The 20,892-nt window shown below is 45.7% G+C and overlaps 3 protein-coding genes across 3 annotated transcripts; 1 reads left to right on the forward strand and 2 right to left on the reverse strand.

The window, feature by feature from the left end:
- Window positions 1-457: 457 nt before the first annotated feature.
- Window positions 458-4,353, reverse strand: LOC124674924 (kelch repeat-containing protein At3g27220-like). The gene is made up of 7 exons (XM_047210980.1): window positions 4,126-4,353; window positions 3,314-3,493; window positions 2,571-2,800; window positions 2,241-2,411; window positions 1,805-1,910; window positions 1,099-1,305; window positions 458-813 (listed from the first exon to the last, which is right to left on the reverse strand). The coding sequence occupies exons 1-7, from the start codon at window positions 4,336-4,338 to the stop codon at window positions 649-651; spliced, it is 1,272 nt and encodes a 423-aa protein (XP_047066936.1). The 5' UTR covers window positions 4,339-4,353; the 3' UTR covers window positions 458-648.
- A 6,916-nt stretch (window positions 4,354-11,269) lies between these two features.
- On the forward strand, window positions 11,270-13,250 carry LOC124674204 (malate synthase-like). Its single transcript, XM_047210242.1, has 4 exons — window positions 11,270-11,626; window positions 11,713-12,041; window positions 12,142-12,472; window positions 12,554-13,250. The coding sequence occupies exons 1-4, from the start codon at window positions 11,270-11,272 to the stop codon at window positions 13,214-13,216; spliced, it is 1,680 nt and encodes a 559-aa protein (XP_047066198.1). The 3' UTR covers window positions 13,217-13,250.
- Window positions 13,251-13,370: 120 nt separating this feature from the next.
- Window positions 13,371-18,208, reverse strand: LOC124674205 (uncharacterized membrane protein YuiD-like). Its single transcript, XM_047210243.1, has 5 exons — window positions 18,092-18,208; window positions 16,036-16,192; window positions 15,654-15,704; window positions 14,443-14,535; window positions 13,371-13,800 (listed from the first exon to the last, which is right to left on the reverse strand). Exons 1-5 carry the CDS (start codon window positions 18,175-18,177, stop codon window positions 13,732-13,734), a joined length of 456 nt encoding a protein of 151 aa, XP_047066199.1. The 5' UTR covers window positions 18,178-18,208; the 3' UTR covers window positions 13,371-13,731.
- Between the last annotated feature and the right edge of the window lie 2,684 nt (window positions 18,209-20,892).

Genomic DNA, 20,892 nt, shown 5'->3' on the forward strand with positions numbered 1-20,892 from the left:
GATGCTTCAGAGGATGCACAATGGATTCACATCCAGTCAGAAGCTACTGCAAACTACAGGGCAAAATAAGGCGCAGGTGGAGTTTTGGATGAGGGGTAATTTTCTAGGAACTCTTGTACTCCCTCCGACCCATGAAAGTTATCTGAGATTTATCAAAATTCAGTATCTTAGTAAAGATTTTAACTACTTGTCAGTACCCCTTTGCCCTTTGGATGCAAATAATTTTTGAAGTTTATGGACAAAACTATGATTTCTGCAAGGAAAAGGAGATAGTAAAAACAGTGAGAATCCTTCAGTATCTGATATCACTAGCAGTATTTATATCCAGGATATTTCTCTCCGGCGATTTGATATACAAGAGTAAGATGGTTCATCAAGAAACACTACAGTATATGTTAGTCTGCAAGATTAGGACAGCTGCATAGAATAATTGATCCTCTGTACAAAGTCGTTAAATGTGAGCTGCTCTATGGTATAACTACAAAAAAACATACTACAACAGACCCATCACATAATGTGATGGTGCATGCTAAATCAAGACAATTCGTATGACGATAAACGACTCGCCCACCAAAGGGGAATGAAACAGTTATGTGCCAAAAGAATACATAAAGAATGCCCAACTCGTATCTGTTCTCCGTTAGAAAATCACAACAGCAACTTAGTTCTCCACATACAACCGACAACCTTTTTAGGAGATGGGTTGCTTGGGCCTTTGTCTCGTTGCCCAGAAGTGAAGTACAGCCAGCCATCCCAGTATCCTACCAAAGTGGTCTTGATTCGGAAAGGTAACCGCCCGATCACACTCCATTCCTGTATGCAGATGGAATTTCAGTAACATCACAATGCGTCTTTTGAAGATTCCCGTCCCATCGTTTTTTTCTTAAAGTTACTTAGCTTGAAATTTGGCAGAATATCACTCTAGATTAGAAATTTCGATGGGCAGAATGCTTTAACAGTATTTGAGAGCAGACCATAAAAAGAAGCATCACATGGCAAATAATAGCATGTTAATAGTAACCTAAGGCAATATTTCCCATCTTCCCCTCCTTTCATGAAATATTTTCTTAGAAAAAAGGTGTAAGGAATGATATGTACCAGTGTTTCCAAATTGAACCGAAATACTTCGCCAACCAAGGTCATCTTTTTAGTTATTGGGTGCTTTTCTGTGGTCCCACCAGCAATAATTAGAGAATTGTTGACATTCGTCCAAGCAAACTCTATATGTGAATCTGGCTTTGGCATAGGTGGAAGTTCTTTCCACTTCATTCCGTCATCAAGCATGTATACATCACTGTACACTATCTGCATAGGGAGAAGGTCAATAGAAGAGTTAAGATGAGAAAATTCTGTAAGAGAACAATGTAACTACAAGATGAAACATTTCACAGAAGCAAGTTAATTAACGTGTGACCTAAGAAATCATCATCTTTTGGGTAATCCATCCCATTATGGTAAACATGATTCGACAGATGGAACATATAAAGCATGAGAACGATTTTCGACAGATAGGGCATAATGTATTGTAACTACTCATGGAACAAAAGACTTGTTTTTTTTTTCTATAAAAAATGCACTCCAGTAGATTCCTGTGCTGCTTAACCAAGAAATCGGACTCACGGTGTAGATCATGCTAGGTGTTCAATGTCAGTTTAATAGACGCAGGCATGCATGACATATTGGTAAGATCCACAACTAATGCACTAACTGATCTAAGTTCATATTTAAAATGTAAAACTTCCTGCTTCACATGTAGCAATTATCAAGTCTTCTTATATACCGATTAATCAACATATCAACATACCTCACTTCTTCTAACACATTTAAATATAGGTGATCCAGGCTTGGCCATAAAATCTCCTTCTTGACCACCAATAATAAGCAGCTTATCATTAGCAACAACACAGGCCCTGATGCAAAAGAAGTCAGGATCAAGGTATTAAGCTGCTAAACAGTACATCAGTATTGTTTTGGATTCAGGTTATGTGTCATGTAAATCATCATCAACTTTGCCTACTGTGCAACCAAATTTCTAACCCAGAAAGTATTCTAGTAATAATAATTGATTTACAAGATAGCCAACCAGAAAACAATTGATTCACAAGACGACCTAGCACAAAACGTTCAAAGATACCAGACGAAGAAATATCAAGAGTTTAAAATGATATAAGGTGTCTAGCAATTTCCCTTAAGAACGAAAATGACGACAAAAGATGTCATGTGAAGGCAAAGCAGCAAACCTATGTGGACCGCCACGTGGGACTGGTATCTCACTCCTCCACTCTTGCTCTAATGCTTTCCCATCCTTCACTGCGAGGCTCCAATGTTCAAGTCCAGGTTCATGTCTGTCCTCCTTACTGCCACCCATCACATGAAGCCTCCCTCTCCAAAGTTGTGTGGCTGGAGCATACCTGAACAAAATATTTACAGAAAGAAACTGAAAAAAGAGAATGGCAAATCTTCAAAATCCAAAGGTAGTATTTAAATTAATAGAAGAATGCAAGCACAAGTAAAAATGATGCATAATATGATGCCTAGGTTTAACCAGGAAAATGAAAGAAGACTTGTACCTAGGAACTGGCAATGGAGGTAAATCATGCCATTCTTTTGTCTCAGTGTCCAGCACAAAATTTCGAGCTGTAGGTCCCCTACACTGTGGGCCGTACTGTCCAGTTACAACATAGATAAACCTTCCATCTGTAACCATCCCGAGATGTGAATGTGCCATTTCCTTTGGCATATCAAACTTTCCTCCCCATGTGTTATCCGAGAAATTGTAAATATCGACATGAGAATGCACCTAGAAATGGAGAGCATTGGAAAGTTACAAAAGGTAACATCACTGACACATGGAAATAACTAAATGGTAGACCTTAATGTTCTGCAATGACGAAAACAACATACAGAATATGCCAACAAGAGCACACCTGAACTTTAGCCTAATGCTCATTCCTTTATTCAGTTTAATTTGTCAAGTCTACGAAGTACAGATTAAGGTGGGTGCAATCAGCCAGATACTCACACTACAACAGTAGAGAGTGCAGTTTTTCCCCCTCCACAACTATGGAAATTATTGCGGATTCAACTTTCAGCTAACACAGTACAGGTGGCCAATTTGAGTCATTCAAAATAAAATTATACTTCTCTGTCATGGCTTACAAATAAGAAAAGTATTCATGTAAGACTGCCTCACTGCTTCCCATGTACTAACATGTGATATATGCTGTTCTTCATCAAGCATCAGATCTTAGATATTACTTACAAAATTAGGCAAACATTGGAAACTAATAAAAGATCAGGCAAGATTCCTCACATAGTTGATGGTGCCATATCCAGCAAACACAAATAAGAGATTCTTAATCTGTATAGCAGCACCATCCAAACGTGGTACAGGTGCTTCAGCCATCTGCTCCCATTGCAATTCTGGTGCTGCTAAATCCGCAAAAGTGGCACTTATGTCCATGGAGCCTGTAGATGTATTGTCTTTCGTTTTCTGTACAACATAAGTATAACATAGCTAGTTCTGAAAGAAACCATTGTACATAATGATGATAATCAAACAAATAAACGAACTCAAATCCAAGTCATAGACCATAGCAAAAACTACAAATTAATTAATTAACTGTTTAGGAGTTAAGTTCCAACATATTATGAAATCAACATCGGCTTAAGAATGGATGTGATCCTACACTGCCCTTCGACCAGCAAGGAAAATAATGCCCACTGTAGCCAAGCAAGTGAGCAACATGTTTACTTGCTCCCCGTTCTACCAACTAGAAATCAGTGTTGCACAACCTAGACACGATGTATGTACATTGCCACAAGAAGCAATCATTGATCTATTCTCACAGCTTACACCTAACAATCAAGCACACAGGCAGGGCTGCTCGCGTGAACTGCATTAGGTCGAGGGAAATTAGGAATCGAGCCGTTGAAGGCAGTAGAGGCAGGGCAGCAAATGGATTTCTACTCCTCCAACCAGAGAGTATAGACACTAATCGCACCCCGGCAGCAATAATTTCGAACCAGATCTCACTAATCGCACGCCCGGACACTGCCGGAGCACAGAACAATTCAAGGCAGTGGAGTTTCCCTAAGCGTCGGGTTTAAGATTTGGGGGCTCACCTTCGTCGCCGAGGGCGGCGGCGACGCCGTGGGGCGAGAGGAGATATCGACCCTCGAGGACCAGATGGAGAAGGAGGAGGACCAGATGGAGAAGGAGGCGGAACTGGAGGAGGCCCAGAGGAAGTCGGCGACGAGGACGAGTCCGAGGACGGCGACGACGGCGAGCGCCGCCAGGTGCTTCGCGGGCAGCACCTTGGCCGCCGGCCTCGCCATCGGTGGGTCGATAGAATTTACAGGCGGCGGCGGTGGCGGTGGCGGCGGCGAGAGGAGCGTGTCGGTGACATGAGCGGCGAGCCGAGGAGATTCCGAGTTTATAGATGCACGGCACGGGCAAAGAAATAGTGAGGCCGCATTTTCGTTAGCGCAAGATTTTCGATGGCGGCATTCAGGTTAAGGATGTCTATTCACTTGATCTGCAATATCAATCGGTGATCTGCAATGCGTCGAAGAACATTTTTACGAGATTATGCAACTCGATCGAGAAAAATGTGCGCAGCACACTGAAAGAAAAACTAATTTAAGAGACCGGTGATACTAGTAATGACGTGGAAAATGTAAGTATATGCTTTTGGTTGATGAAAAAATTGTATATATGCTAGTACTAGTGCTTATACCCAGGATATCCTCACACTTCATACAGTATGGCACGAAAAAAATGCATCTCTCTCTAGGCTGGTCGAGAAGCGAGGTTTTTTCTTACTACTTCAACCCTACAGATGATAAGGGAAACGTCATATCACTTCTTCGAATAATGAGTGTTCACACGGTCTTTAAGATAGGGCCATGTTGCCCTTTGTTAAAAAAGGCATATAATACAATATACAGTGTAATTTTAAGTTCTCGGGCAATAACTCAAGTTGATGGGTTCGGAACAAATCTCACTTGCAAGTGACAAGGGTGGTAGAGGGGAATCTGACATGGAAAACTGACCCATTGCAAGTCCATGCTAAATTCCACAATGGCTGGGATGGCCGGAGAGGGGGTTTTTTCTTGAGGGAGCGCGGGTAGGATTACATAATGTGCGAGGGAGAAAATGTGTTGAAGATAGGCAATAATGTAAAGAAATGATCATTCATTTTCACGTCTCTAGATTTAAAAAATAACGAGAGTTTATTATAATAATCTGGTTGTTCAAATTTTAACCTGCATGAGAAAGAAAAGTGTTTCACGGGGATCAGAATAAAATAAAAAACTACTATCTCGATAGGAGAACTGATAAGGGAGAAGCCCAAGGGTTGGCCCCATCTTCATGGATTTGTTTGGGTTGACCAAGAACACGAGGGGGAATAAAAGATACAAACTCACACCACATACATCGGTTGCCCTCGTGGCCCGATTCACCAACTCAATAGGATCCATAGGCAAAAGACATAAACGTAGAATTGCAAGTGGAAAGATTGCCAAGCAAGGGATGGAATTCTAGAATGATGAAGCGATCACAATTTGGAAGAGGTGCAAAGCAAAATACCAAAGGTAGAATTGCAAAGCAAGAGACCAACCGTGATGATGTCACTAAATAGAAAAGATAACTCACAAGGATCCTTGATACAACTCAAAGATTTAGTGTCAAAAAGATAAAGGGGTTCCCTAGCTCCATTGGGAAAGGAGGAATAAGCCTAATTCATCATCATATCCATTCTAGGGTTTCCTAATGAGGGTGGGGGCATATATATAACCATCCATGAGCTAGGGGTAGTTTGGGCATGCAAGGGTATCTTGAGATTACATGTGCTTGACCCATTGTAAGGGTATATTGCCCCTATGTGTGGTTTTGGTAATTAATGACAACCCCTATGGACTAATATTTTCATTGAGTTTATATGAAGGAATATTCCATAGGTACTACTTGTACTCCATATGTTGGATTCAAGTATGGATGCCATGAAGATAAAGATATACCTTGTGTATTGGCATCAAGATCATCGGTTAGAAGATACAAGGTTGAGTCGTGCAAGTTCAAGATGAGCATCTCAAGTGGATCACATGCTTGAAGCTTGCCGTCCATTTGGTGACATTGGACATATGAAGATGTGCATCAATGGAGCTTTCCCATCATGGTGTATGGGGGAGCATTTGCGAGTCTTCACGAAGCAACGATGATCAAGTAAGGCATTCCGGCTTGTGTAGAGCTTGAAGAGTTATCATCAAGATCAAGCGGGATGCGCAAGGCACAGGTGTGACCTTGATAGGTTTTCCTTTTACCGGTCTCAAGATGGTTGATGGGAGACCGGATTATAGGATAGATAGCCGCACTATTAAGAGGGGCTTTCGGTTGGGTAACTTGATCACATCGTCTTAGGGAGCTCAACCCTTTGCATACTTTGCATATACTTATTGCTTCTTGGTGTTTCTCTGTGTGAGGTTCTTGAGCTTGTTGCTAGCTTTACAACAAGCCCAAGTTCATCGAAAACGGAATCCGCATGCATCTTCTATTGCGTTTTCGAGTTTGGACGTCTTCACCGTTTCTTGACGGTGGGAGACTCCCTCTCTAAAAACATCTAAAAATATCCTGTGAGGAGTCTCCATATTTCCAGTTTTTGTTGGGGTTCTATTCGTCGTTATCTTTCCAACAAAATTGGTTTCATATCATTCGGGGTTCGGGAGCAAAAGTTATTAAAGAAAAGAATAAAAGAAAAAAAAGGGAATGGGGCAGCCGGCCGGACCGGCCCAACCGCCGGCCCACCCGGTCGAAGACCGGCCCTGGCACCGGTGCCATCCGGCCGGGATCCAGGGGCCTTTTGGCCCAAGTCCGGCTGCGAGGCCCGGTCCGTGACCGGCCTGCCGGCGCATCTCCCGGCTTGGCCGGGACCCCGGAGCCTCTCCCTTACGCGCCGCCCATGCGCGGCTGGCGCGCCCGACTTGCCCCGCCTGGACCTGGCTTCTTCGCGCGGCCCATGCGCCCCGCCCGGCTGGCAGGCCGGCCCGACCGGACAGGCCACCGGCCTCCTCAGCGCCAAATCCGGTCGGCCGGCTGGGCCGCCGGCTGGGCCACTTTTTCAGCCCGATTTCTTGCAGTTTTCCTTGTCTTTTTCCCCCCAACGGTTTTATTTGCTCCTAGCTATAAATAGACCTTCTTCCACCTTGAAACAACTAGTTCTTCCCCTTTCTTCACCTCCGTTGTTGCTCTTGGAAGAACTTGCTCTCTCTCTTGATTCCCCACATGATTCTTGCTCATTCTTGAGGGATCTAAGAGAGGAGATCTAGATCTACAACCTCCACCAATCTATTTCTCCTCTAAGTGAGGGGAACTCTTGGGATCTAGATCTTGGAGTCTTTTGTTGACTTTCCCCATTGTTCTTCCTCTCCAATCTCATCCTAGCATTTGTTATTTGGGTGAGATTTGAGAGTGAAGGACTTGAACACCTCTAGTGTTCTTGCTTTGCATCATTGCATAGTGTTGAGCTCTCCACCACGATTAGTTCGAGTGAGAGACCGTGAGCTTGTTACTCTTGGAGGGAGACCTCCTAGTTGGCTTGGCGGTTGGTGCTCCGGTGATCTCTTCAAGAAGATTGTGAAGATGCCCGGGCTTCTCCTTCGTGGAGCTTTTGAAGTGGTTGTGGAGCTTGCCATCTCCGAAGCGGAGGAAAAGCTAACCATAAGGAAAGGGTCATTATCCTTCGTGGGTGTGGTTCGGAGAATAGGGTGAGCCTTCGTGGCGCGGGGAATCCTTCGTGGGACCTCCACTCCTCCAAGCGTGACGTACCTTGTTGCAAAGCAAGGGAACACGAGAATACATCCTCGTCTCCGCATGCCTCGGTTATTTTTATACCCGAGCTCTCTTACCTTGTGATAGCCATCGTGCTTGAAGTACATATATCTTGCTATCACTTGTGCTACATATATCTTGTGCCTATCTTGCTTAGCTCTAATTGATATTGTTACACTTAGTTGAGCTTAGCATATCTAGGGTCTGTGCTTGTAAACTAAACGATAGTTTAATTCCGCATTTATACAAGACAAATCCGTAAGAGTTTTAATTGCCTATTCACCCCCCCCCCCTCTAGGCGACATCTCGATCTTTCACCCATATCTGATGTGCATCGGCAGGAAGGAATGTCCGAGGTAAGTGAAGACCAGATACCCGGGTCAGGCCAAAGATTCGCAGTGCTGGTTGGGGCAGAATATTCCAGTGCCTTGAGGCTAGATATTATAGGGCTTTGGTAGCTGCTTCTTCCTTCTTCTCTTACATGCTTCTATGATGTCGGTCTTGAGTCCACGTGCGCTTGAGGCTTCCTCCCATGCTCTTGTACTCCTCGTCGGTAACCTATCAGTATCACAAGACGGAGTATGAAGTAGTATACAATTCAAGAGACATGTGGAGACACGCATAAAGGAAAAGATTCACTTTTGAGTGATAGCGTGGCTTGTCACTAGTGGTTGAAGCACTCGACATGGTGATGGCAGTACACCACCCCCGAGCATCAAGAACCCTTATAGTGATGGAGGCCCGTTTTGATAGATATATATTATCAGGTGTAACGTGTCTCATGGTCCGAGAAATGAACATAAACTTCTAGAGATATTTTCACATCATTGGCAGTTGTTTTGTTCTGTCTCTAGCAGGTATTCTCGACGAGCCATTAGGTTCATCAAAATCGCCAGAGATGTCCCAAATAAGATAGGCCGTCATATACTAGTTGGATTTTGCGTACTTATTGCCACAACTAGAATGTACAGTATGTATCTCGATAATTATGAAATCATAGCAACGTCTGCACTGTTCTTTGTGAATATAGCTTGACGTGTGAAGTTTTATTGTTTGGAACCATGAAACTTCCTCTAGTTCATAACATGCAGAGGGATCATCATAGCTGTCAGAGACTTGGGCCAAGAAACGGGGTTGGTGGATGAGGAAGGGACCTCTTTAAGGCAAGGTCTGACAAGGGGTAACTCGTGATAACTCGGTTGATGTGTTGACAACCAAACATGTCAGTCCATTTTATTACTCTGTGCATGCAGTTAGTAAGTCACCGTTTTGAAATTTACAAATCTTAGTACAACAAAAGTGTAAAGAAATATTGTAACTAAAACATAGACTACGCAAAACTATTGTGTGGGACTAACACTGCGTGACAAAATCATTCTATTTTTTTCCTAGATTTTGAGTTACTTATGGTCGCCCGTTCTTATCCAGATAGCAGGACTCATTGACTCCATTTCAAATGGTGGCAAGAAACATCGACCTATGATCCAGTGGCGAAGCTAGTCTAGCTACAAAGCCTGGTCAGATTACAAAGGCTCATGGCTGGTGGTTTTCTTGCCTATGCAAACTGGTGGTTTTCTTGCATATGCAAACTAACGATTAATTCTTCAATATCCATTTTAACCTTATGGAGGATCCTAGGAAGAGCATGGCCAGCTGACTAGGCATGTCGGGGCGAATCTCTGCCACTACATTGACCCATACAACAGATGAGTGGTATGGCAATACATGCAGTGATGGCTTATTTGTACTAAACTTCCTTACTTTTTAATAATTATCTATGTCAATATGAGATCTAAATTATTATGTTTCAGTCATACCAAGATTGAATCTTATTTGTTTCACATTGTGATGCTAAATACCAAGATATGATCTTATTTGCTACACATTTCTAACATATGCCAACACCCTACTTTCGCAATAAATTTAAATTGCATGTTTCGGCAAATTAGGTTAATTGTTCATTCTTGAATCTTCTTGCATCTGACTTTTTTATTGTTGAGAAAATCACATGCTTCCCCAACATAGTTTATGCCAGTATAGATTAGTATAGTCTATATATGTTTTTGTGTGCATTGTAGTATATATGTTCATAAGGTAACTCAAAATCATAAGGTCTAACAAAGATCTTGATTAGGGTTCTTGGAGTGAGCATTATTATCTATCTTAGGTGCAAATAAATAGAAAAGTCTAGAGTATACGAGGTGCCTATGAGAAGTTTATTTTCAAATAATTGACATAGTTTCTTGCTAGTGGCTCCATCATTATCAAATATGCCATTCTTGTTTGTGTGAGTTCGACAATTAGCTAGCAACCCATTAGTAATTTTCCTTCATTGATATTGACTCTTCAATGCTTGTAATCATTGCGCAGAAGAATTTAAAATACACTTTGTGATTGAAGTAGTTCACATGATTTTTTTCTTGTGTTTGGTAATCTGCATCGAACTTTGCAACTCAAGGATAATAACTCGAAACCTTCCTAACTCACTCAAAATCAATCAAACTCATTGAGGTTAATCCATTGATTTGGAAAACCGAATTACCCCTTTAGCCATGTATATGCGCGACATTATTATACTGCTTGGCCTGCCTTTTGTTATATTAGGGTATTTTATTTGGTTGTCACCCATGAACATGAATGTATTTTCCATTTTATTTGAGACTACTTTTTGTTGGTGTGTACTATTTGAGCCTACCTAACATAACAAATATCTCTTTTTAGTGGAAGATTCAACTATCTTTGTGTATAATCTAGCTATAACCTCGGCATGCAACTCCCACTGTGGGATGAAGACGCTGCAGCTCCCAGCCTTTATGTAACTTTGCACGAATTCTGCGACTCATAGAAAAAACTAAACGATAAAACTACCTTCAGAAGGAAGATAGTTTATTACTCCCTCCAATCCATAATAACCATTATGAGCTTAGTTCAAATTTAGATAAATTTGAAACTAAACCCACGATATTTATTATGGATCGAACTATCAAAGGGAAGGGAGTTCCAGTTTGGCACATGACGGCACGGCTCTTCAATCTCTGTTCCTAGAGTCCAGCCTGAAACTTCCACTGGGCAGGTGGATAAGAACTGGAACAGAAACGGCCAACACTACTGGTAGTAAAACAATCTCCTCGTCCTCAGTACGCCAAAGAAACAAGCTACGCCAACCGTGCTATGGCCATGCATGCACGCTGATGCACAAGGTTACACCACAGAGCGGCGCACCACGGCAGCAGCTTCCCTTATCGTAACCGCAACCTGTTCCAAGTCTTCGTCACTCACCCTAATTCCTGATCCATGGCATTGCGCCTCGTCGTGTGCCCCATGTGTGCGTATATATGCGCACTCCATGGTCACCAAAGAAAACACACAGTCACACTCCCGTTCCCGCTCACGCTCAGAGCTCGCACGAAGTCAAGCTAGCTCAACACGATGCCCATCATGCCCATCGCCATGGCGTCCTACGACACGCCGGAGGGCGTGGACATCCGCGGCCGCTACGACCCGGAGTTCGCGGCCATCCTCACCCGCGACGCGCTGTCCTTCGTGGCCGGCCTGCAGCGCGAGTTCCGCGGCGCCGTCCGGCACGCCATGGAGCGCCGGCGGGAGACGCAGCGGCGCTACGACGCCGGCGAGCTGCCGCGGTTCGACCCGGCGACGAAGTTCGTCCGCGAGGGCGAGTGGACGTGCGCGCCCGTGCCGCCGGCCATCGCGGACCGCACCGTGGAGATCACCGGCCCCGCCGACCCGAGGAAGATGGTCATCAACGCGCTCAACTCCGGCGCCAAGGTCTTCATGGTAAGCACCCCATACGCGTACGTACGAGCCAAGCGTGCATGCGATTGAAAGAAAAAAATGAAACGTGACACGGGACGACGCGGCAGGCTGACTTCGAGGACGCGCTGGCGCCGACGTGGGAGAACTTGATGCGCGGGCAGGTGAACCTGCGGGACGCCGTGGCCGGCACCATAACCTTCCGCGACGCGGCGCGCGGCGGCCGGGTGTACAAGCTCGACGAGCGCACCGCGAAGCTCTTCGTCCGGCCGCGGGGGTGGCACCTTCCGGAGGCGCACGTGTTCATCGACGGCGAGCCGGCCATCGGCTGCCTCGTCGACTTCGGGCTCTACTTCTTCCACAGCCACGCCGCCTTCCGCGCCGGCCAGGGCGCCGGGTTCGGCCCCTTCTTCTACCTCCCCAAGATGGAGCACTCCAGGTACGTCCGCGCGGCCGGCAGTAACGCGGCTCGCCAGTATGTAGTGTGTGTCTGTGTGTGCGCACCTTCGTGATGCTGATGGAGCTTTGCTAACGTGCAGGGAAGCGAGGATATGGAACGGGGTATTCGAGAGGGCGGAGAGGGTGGTGGGGATCGAGCGGGGGAGCATCAGGGCGACGGTGCTGGTGGAGACGCTGCCGGCGGTGTTCCAGATGGACGAGATCCTGCACGAGCTGCGGGACCACTCGGCGGGGCTCAACTGCGGCCGGTGGGACTACATCTTCAGCTACGTCAAGACCTTCCGCGCTCACCCGGACCGCCTCCTCCCCGACCGCGCCCTCGTCGGCATGGCGCAGCACTTCATGCGCTCCTACTCCCACCTCCTCATCCGCACCTGCCACCGCCGTCAAGTCCACGCCATGGGCGGCATGGTGACTGACCAACCAACCAAGCTCTCCATCGCTAGCTAGTTCCCAGCTGATTAACTCCACTGCGTGTGTGTTGATTGGCAGGCAGCTCAGATCCCGATCAAGGACGACGCGGCGGCGAACGAGGCGGCGCTGGAGCTGGTGCGCGGGGACAAGCTGAGAGAGGTGCGCGCGGGGCACGACGGCACGTGGGCGGCGCACCCGGGGCTCATCCCGGCGATACGGGAGGTCTTCGAGGGCCACCTGGGCGGGAAGGCCAACCAGATCAACGCCGCCGCGGCGCCCGCCGACGCTGCCGCGATCACGGAGGAGGACCTGATCCAGCCTCCTCGCGGTGCACGCACGGTGGAGGGGCTGCGGCTCAACACCCGCGTCGGCGTGCAGTACCTGGCGGCGTGGCTGGGCGGGTCCGGCTCCGTGCCGCTCTACAACCTGATGGAGGACGCGGCCACGGCCGAGATCAGCCGCGTGCAGAACTGGCAGTGGCTGCGGCATGGTGCGACGCTGGACGCCGGCGGCGTGGCAGTGCGTGCAACGCCCGAGCTGCTCGCGCGCGTCGTGGAGGAGGAGATGGCAAGAGTCCGGGCAGAAGTCGGCGTGGAGAGGTTCCGGCGGGGTCGCTACGCTGAAGCTGGCAAGATCTTCAGCCGGCAGTGCGTGGCGCCGGAGCTGGACGACTTCCTCACGCTGGACGCCTACGGCCTCATCGTGGTGCACCACCCCAGAGCGCCGGCATCCAAGCTCTGAGAATCTGAATCAAGAACATCGCGGCATGCGTATACAAAACCTAAGTTGGCCTTGTTGTTGCTTACACAATATATACTCGTCTTTGAGACAGGGACACTATGTGTGACTGTGTATCAAGTTGCCTTATATTTTCGGTCATGTTTCTTACTACTCGTTGGATCAAATACAATTATAAATAATTCCGTACCCAGAAGGTGAAGTTGATGACATGATCTCAGCTATTCAGATTCATCGCCCCTGAAGCTACACATCACTTGCTAGCGGTACAGCAAACATTCAACATGAGGTTCTGATCGACAGTAGACATCTCAGATTTACAGTACCAACTGCAGTTACAACCTCCATCCTACGACACGGATCTAAAATCAGTTAAAACTTGTAGCACCATCATGAACAAACCACTTGTACACATCACATCAAAGAGGAGAACATTTTTCCATTCTTTACAAGACAACACTCATCATCGATCTGATATTTGATGATCCAAGTATTGCCAATATCTAGGAGCAACGTGGCTAGTAACTACCCAGAGCTAAGAGCATAACTACAGCTGTGAGGATTCCAAGGATGCAACCGGCCACCACCTGAGATGTAAAAACAAAGTATGTTTTACATCCAGTGCATCTGATATAATCATTGTTATGAAAATAATATATTCTTACGATAAGAGAAATGTCCAATCTTACGAGATGAACATGTACGCAAAAAATCGCAAAGGGTGAAAAAGAAGACTATGGGCACACATATTCACCATAACCCATACGGGTGAGGAACTATCAAGTACTAACAACTATCAGTCCGAATTGACTTGAGTTATGAGAGTATTGGTTAACAGAAGTGGATTTGATCATATGACGAAACTATTCAATAATCGCAGCTCCTATCCTAAAACATGCTACAGTTAAGAATATCTTCCGATGTGACTTATCCGCTAGCCGTTGAAGTAACTCACAAATGATGCTCTGAAAGAGTTCTAGTAGTCAATCTTGTCTACTTCATGTATGGACAACTAATTTGCTTAACTTGTTGCAAGGCTACATACACCAATATAGGGAAGCTAGCGGGCGCCACGCGCATGGGCAACTTGATGCCGGGAGAGTAATGCTTGTTGTAATAGGGTTACGGTCCTTGTAATATTGTTACAATCCTTTCTTAATTAATGGAATAGGGCAAAAATTTTGCCCTCTTTTCAAAAAAAAAAGGGAAGCTAAAGCATGTAAGCTAACCTGAGGAACTGTGTGTCCAAGAATTTCACGCAATGGCTTTGTCTCTGCGAGTGGATGCTCTATAGGCAGCTCGTAGACAATTTGATTCAGCACCTAATAGGATTTGCATCAAAAATATTAGTTTCCATCTTGCTTCAGTGTTGCATAAAGTTGGAAAGACTGCATGGTGCATCTGTACTGTCTTATCCAAATCAGCAATTCAACATAACAAGTGATGGCAGCAGGTAAACAGGAAAAAATTATCATCTCAAACAAAAACGATGCATCACACTTCTATGCTACTTATCATGTCAATGAGGATCTGTACACGTACAGTTGTCACTATCACAATATAGGGAAATTTTAGTTGATAAAGTCCAGGCCATACATGTTGTCTCATGATATTCATCAACTGCTTATCAAGTGTTCAAGGAATCATGGAGAATAGCATCCAGTCAAACATAGAAATTATAGCCAATTTCAGGGAAACATTCTTGGTGGTGCATACTCCCCATTCTGCACATATCAGGTGATACTACACTTCACACGATACCACTCCTCAAAATTCAAATTTAGAAGTTCCTAAAAATTTCGGAAAAATTTGTGAGCGTTCACAGGATGTGTGTTTACAATCCAATAATTTTGAGAACCAAATTCGAAAAATACATAGAGAAAAAAAAAGACAAACAAACTTGTCAATAGCGTCATTTTGTGCTTTGTCTTTTTGTGACACTATTCATGTTGGATTTGTCTTTTTCGTTTCTCTGTGTATTTCAAACTTGGTTCTTAAAATTATACTGATTGTGAACACCCACCATTTTTTAGAAATTTCTATAAACTTATAATTTTGAATTTTGAGGAGTAGAATCAGGGTACAGTGTGATATTTTCTCAACTTACTGCACACTGAATGCTAGCAGCAAAGAACAACAGAATAATTTCAACATCTTGATAACCATTTAGCTGTAATTTATACTTACAGGTACTGGTATCCTCAATTCGAGTGCATCAAAACGAGGAGAAAGTCTAATTAATATATATGTTCAAGTGCAATTCAATTAATTAACCTCCAGTGGAATAGTAGAAAACAAACAGTTGTTCCATGTGAAAAAACTGTATGCCAGTTATAGACAGAATTATTAGCTTATAATCAGGGCAGCCAAAGCAGAAACCCTTCTATGTTTTTTCATAGTACTGTTTTACCATAAGTCTATTAGGATGAGATTGACAAACCTCTGCCTGTTTTCCAGCATGTAACCGAACACCAAAAGCATCATGCATCACCTAAAAACAAAATCAAAGGTTTTAGCCACAGAAGCGTTTGATGTGCAAGTGTGTCCTCATTATATCAGTGTTCAGAGGCGCAAATATGAAAGCTATCAGGTCAGTGCTGCTAACTAGTAGTTTTGCAACATACAATAGCGAATCTCAAAAGCAATGTGCGAAATACCACATGAAAGCAGAAGAGATAAATAGAGATGAAAGCAACAAAGGGAATGCAGATAGTCTGATATTCTCCTCTATCTTAGGATACTCATGCAGTAGAAGTAGCTAAAGCTTAAGATCATCTGGTTACAATAAAGGATTATATAGAGAATTTCAAGCATGTACTCACCACACATGCAAGTATCATTGAAGTTGCAAATGTGGCACTACGAAAGCCTTCTTGGATTCCAACAGACACTGCAAGTGCTGTCACTGTGGCTGAATGAGATGATGGCATCCCTCCAGAAGCTATAAATTGCCTGGCATCCCAACGCTTCTCTTTATACCTACATAAAACCATTTTTTTATTAATTGCTTTAGAGAACAACAAATGTATGAGGTAGGAAAGTGACAAGCCATTTTAGCATGCATATTACCAGTTTACCCATGCTTCTGTGAAGACTATGATAAGATAAATTGCAGATAATACAAAGGTTTGGCAGAAGTGCAGTTTGAAACACATAGTTAACTGACGGTCTAGACATTCCTTGCCCCTTCCAAACCCAGCCTGAAGATAGTTATACAGCTGTAGAAATGGAAGCCACCTCCTCCATACTACTCCAGATCATAACAAGATAACATAAGCGATTAACTTCCGCAGGGTGTTATCAAATATTTGTCCTGGCGCCAGTTCAGGCGAGTGTGCTTGTTCGAATGGTTGCCAAACAACTGATTTTCTTATTTCGAATAATATGCAGCACGAGACAGCAAATGGTAATGCGCACTACAATTATCTCACAACCTGTGAGATAAATGAAACATTGATTATGAGGGCGCGGCACACTTCATGCCTATAGTCCCATACCAACCATTTTGACCTAGATCATCAGAAAGAGCAAAAGCTACTTTGGTTACTTGTAGATGATTCTTATGGGCAGGACCATCACAAATTTCTGATTATACATCTGAGTGGCCAAACCAAGGAAATACATGTAATACTATACAACCAATTCGCATCTAGCATTGAACATGCAGCCAATTTGTTTCAGCAATCGCAATTGGACGAGAATCCAGCCCTTATCTGATAGTAGACCCAGAACTAGTGTGAAAATAAAATAAGAATAGACTTCGAAGTGCCTCACCAAACCATCTGAAATTCTGAATGACCCTAAAAACTTCTTAGATTCCCTCACAGAAATTAAACAAAAGGCCTTCAGGTTAATAGCTAAAACCTCATAACACTAACAGTAAAGTGATCCAGTGGTGTCTCTCCACTACTCGGAGAGAAAAACATATATATTCTAAAATTTGTGACATGTTCTTTTGCACTAGTTCCCTAAATATCCACATCACATGGCATCTGGCATTTCGGTTGTCTCTCGTTCACAGTTTTTCTTTGGATATTTCGTAAATATCTTTTGACATAAGCAGTTGCTGCAGATCATACTAGTATAAATACTACCATATCAAAGTGAAACGCAGAGATAGGAGGAAGATCTCGCTAAATTTGGTGAGGATCCGCGGTCTAGGCGCCTAGCTACGGAACTGATCCGCCGAATTACAGAATTGAAAATCAGCCTAAACTTGGTGAACGCCGACTCCACGAAAGTCTCGAATCTAAATCCCCGGTCACCTTCGTGCTACGCCCGCAAGCTACAGACCACCAAAACTTCTGATGCGCCCTACCGGCTCACGCAGTGGTCCAGATAAAACAAAATTCTCAGATTCCCTCACACAAATAAAACAAAAGGTTGTCAGGTTAATAGGTAAAGCCTCATGACTAATAGTGATGTGACTAAAATTTGTGACAAGTTTAATAAGTAGTTCGCTAAATATTGGCATCCGGTGGCATCTGGCATTTCAGATTTTTCAGTTGCGTCTCGTTCACAGATATTCCTCGGATAGTTCACCCATATCTGTTTGCAGAAGCAGAACGCAGAAATAGGAGGAAGATCTCGCCAAATTTGGCGAGGATCCGCGGCCTAGACGCGTAGCTACGGAACTGATCCGCCGAACTACAAAATTAAAAGCAGACCAAAATTAGCAAACGCCGATTCCTCGCGGGTCTCAAATCTAAATCCCCGCTCACCTTCATGCTAACCTGACAGGCCACTAGGAACCCCAACCACCAAAATTTAACACGCTTGCACAGGCTCAAGCAATGCTACTGCCGGGGCCGCGGGGCCAAAACCGCCGCCTAGAAATGTAACGCGGAGGAGATAGGGGAGCGGGGCGGGGCGGCTGACCAGGTTGTGAAGAACTTGGTGGACTGCGCGAGCGCGAAGGCGATGAGCCCCGCGACGAGCGGGTAGTTCACCACGCCGCCGGCCATCTCCCGCCTCCCGTGCGCCTCCCTCCTCCTCGATCTCCGGCGGAGCCCTCTCGCGCGGCGGCACGGAGCGGAGGATTCGAGTTCGGCGCGAGGAAGCAACTCAGAGCAGGAGAAGAGAGAGGTGCTTTCGCGTTCCTCGTGCCGTGGGTTTCTCCGTTTTCCCCTCTTCCTCTTCGTGGCTTGTGCTGCCGGTGCGTGTAATTTTGCGTGCGTGCGTGCGTGCAGCTCCGTGCTCCGTACGAGCTGGTCTACTCCTACTCCTTTTACATTTACAAACAAAGGTGTCGACGTTGTGCTCTCGTCACGGCCCCGCCGCTTTACCACGGAGATCGATCGACTCGACAGACGCGAACCGAGAATATTTTACTTGTATTTTTTTTTGTTGCTTTTCACTTCAGGTTCGATTCCGCGGCACGGGCACGTCGTTTTGCCCTGTTGCAACGGCACGAGCTCGGCAGCGACCGGAAGCGAGCCACGATCCAAGAGGTGGTTGGTCCCCTCCATTACGGCCGCCTGATTGCGAGTTTGTGAATATGCTCTCGGGATCGCTAGATCCGAGCCGTGGAATATGCCATAATAACACCGATAGATACCTCACTACCTGCTGACCCTCTTGGCGGAAAAAAAAAACTTCGTGAAACAAGGTAAGGTATTGTCCAATTTGGTGGCCTGAGTACGGCGTTAACCGAGTCACAGCCTCACAGGTAACTAAGATAAACAAAGACAGCTGCGTGTTCACCGGTGCAACTCGGCAGTCCAGCTTAACTGCGTGTTCGCTGTCATGGCAATTTCCATCTACAATTACCGTGTCACACTGTCACGTACGATGGGCTGTGGCCTTGTGCATCCAGTAGCAGGAAAGTACTACGTAGTAGTATCTCGTACTATCGAGTAATTATACTTTGCCGTGCCGGGGGATGCAAATGAGCAATTTGAGTCTGTACTCTTCTCGTCTTTCCTTCTTTCTGGAAGCAACATGTACCAATGCGTACATCAGTACATGGCTCGTGGCTACTGGCTAGGCCCAATGGTTCGCCGCACACAGGACACGGTGTTCAAACCAAAACCGCCCGTACGCACCCCACCGAGTAATGGGAAGAGCTAAACGTGTCACGCAATCAATTCGGAACTGGATCTGCCGGACAAACACTGCAGGACGCATTAAATTCGTCGTGCTGCCGATCTAGATGGGTAGCCAACGGATGGATCGGTTCACGCCAAAATTGATGCACAGGCGCGCCATACCTTCTCGCAAGGCCTAGAAAAGAAGCCTCTCTCACAAACCCATCAGTGTATCTCCAACGGGCGACGCATTTCATCGTCCGAAACTATCCACGCGCGTCTGTTTGAGATGGTTAAAATGGTCGAAATTGATCGTGTGTCCGTTTGCGTTGGGGGTGGCTCCAGCAGCACGACACATTTTTTCTCGAATTTCCTTTTTTTATAACATGAAAACATAATTTACATAGTTGAACACATGGAAAAAAACCCTAAACGCCTGCGCCTACTGTTTCTCCTCGTCGCTGTCGATCAAGACGAGCTCCGGTACCACCCACGGCCATTTGGGAACCGGCGGAACGTACGCCGGGCGCGCCGACGGTGCTGGAGGTGGAGGAGCCCAGTCCTGTGGCTGTGGCGGAGGTGGAGGCGCCCAGGGCTGTGGCGGAGGTGGAGGAGCCCATGGCTGTGGCGGAGGTGGAGGAGCCCAGGCCTGAGGTGGGGACCCCACGGGTTGTACGGCGGAGGTGGAGGCGGCGGTTGTGGCGTGGCCGAGTCCTGTAGCGCCAGTCGTAGGGTTTATTCCTCCGACAGGCCCGGCGGCATGATGCCGATGGCGTACCGGGGCAGCGGCGGCAGGAAAGTTCTGTCGTTCTTCGAGACGAGGACGCCGAGCCTTGTGATCTCGTCGTCCGTCATGTTGTCCGGGTACTCAAACTTCCGGCCCTCCACCATGGCCAGCTGCCATTCCTGGAGAATGCACGCGACGTAGTCGTCGCTGTCGTCCTTAACCTCTTCGTTGTGGTAAGCCAGCGCCTCGATGTAGTCGTCGTCATCGTCGTGGTCGTACTGCGCAGGCGTCGGCGCCTGCTGTCTTCGACGACGAGGCGCCGGCAATGTTCAAGAAATCATTAATCTTAACTTATCGGTCGGCATTAAAATGAGGATTAATCGCTTATCGGCTGATTAATCGATTTTATCGGTCAGCCATTTATCAGCTTATTTTTTATAAATCCTAATTTTCGACACTAAATTTTCTATAATATGCTATGCCAAAAATAATATTTGAGCATTGCACATAAGTATTACCTTGATTCCTTGCATTTGAATCAATAATAATGGAAATTTTGAGCTAATGCATAATTCTACACAACCATAGGATGAAAATATCGACTGCCATCAAATTTCATTGAAATTTCACTAACAATCAGACGAAATATCGACCATGAGAGTGAAAATCGGGCGAAATATCGGCTAAAATGCAGAAAATCGGTTGAAATATCGGTGGCGCGATAAATTGGCCGATATGCTGAAATCTTATCGGTGACCACCCGATTCACGATAAATCGGTATCTCGACCGATTTTTTGAACAGTGGGCGCCGGTGGACGGTCGAAGGGAAAGTCCCAGTCGCCCATGAAGCCCGCCCTCCTCCTCGGATCCCTATCGAACATGAGATACATGCGCCAGCTGTCGGACTCCATGTCGTAGGCGGGAT

The sequence above is a fragment of the Lolium rigidum genome, chromosome 7 (genome assembly GCF_022539505.1).
Source record: "Lolium rigidum isolate FL_2022 chromosome 7, APGP_CSIRO_Lrig_0.1, whole genome shotgun sequence".
Taxonomy (NCBI): Eukaryota; Viridiplantae; Streptophyta; class Magnoliopsida; order Poales; family Poaceae; genus Lolium; species Lolium rigidum.

What these genes read in the sequence shown, in the direction of transcription:
- LOC124674924 (XM_047210980.1), bottom strand. Translation starts at nt 4,338, where the DNA reads ATGGCGAGGCCGGCGGCCAAGGTGCTGCCCGCGAAGCACCTGGCGGCG. An exon ending in CCTCCATTGCCAGTTCCTAG is followed by an intron (nt 2,412 to 2,570) that starts GTACAAGTCTTC and finishes TATTTTGTTCAG; the next exon opens with GTATGCTCCAGCCACACAAC. An exon ending in CCACGTGGCGGTCCACATAG is followed by an intron (nt 1,911 to 2,240) that starts GTTTGCTGCTTT and finishes CTTTTGCATCAG; the next exon opens with GGCCTGTGTTGTTGCTAATG.
- LOC124674204 (XM_047210242.1), top strand. Translation starts at nt 11,270, where the DNA reads ATGCCCATCGCCATGGCGTCCTACGACACGCCGGAGGGCGTGGACATC. An exon ending in CCGGCGCCAAGGTCTTCATG is followed by an intron (nt 11,627 to 11,712) that starts GTAAGCACCCCA and finishes ACGACGCGGCAG; the next exon opens with GCTGACTTCGAGGACGCGCT. An exon ending in TCCACGCCATGGGCGGCATG is followed by an intron (nt 12,473 to 12,553) that starts GTGACTGACCAA and finishes GTTGATTGGCAG; the next exon opens with GCAGCTCAGATCCCGATCAA.
- LOC124674205 (XM_047210243.1), bottom strand. Translation starts at nt 18,177, where the DNA reads ATGGCCGGCGGCGTGGTGAACTACCCGCTCGTCGCGGGGCTCATCGCC. An exon ending in CAATGATACTTGCATGTGTG is followed by an intron (nt 15,705 to 16,035) that starts GTGAGTACATGC and finishes TTTTGTTTTTAG; the next exon opens with GTGATGCATGATGCTTTTGG. An exon ending in ATGCTGGAAAACAGGCAGAG is followed by an intron (nt 14,536 to 15,653) that starts GTTTGTCAATCT and finishes AAATCCTATTAG; the next exon opens with GTGCTGAATCAAATTGTCTA.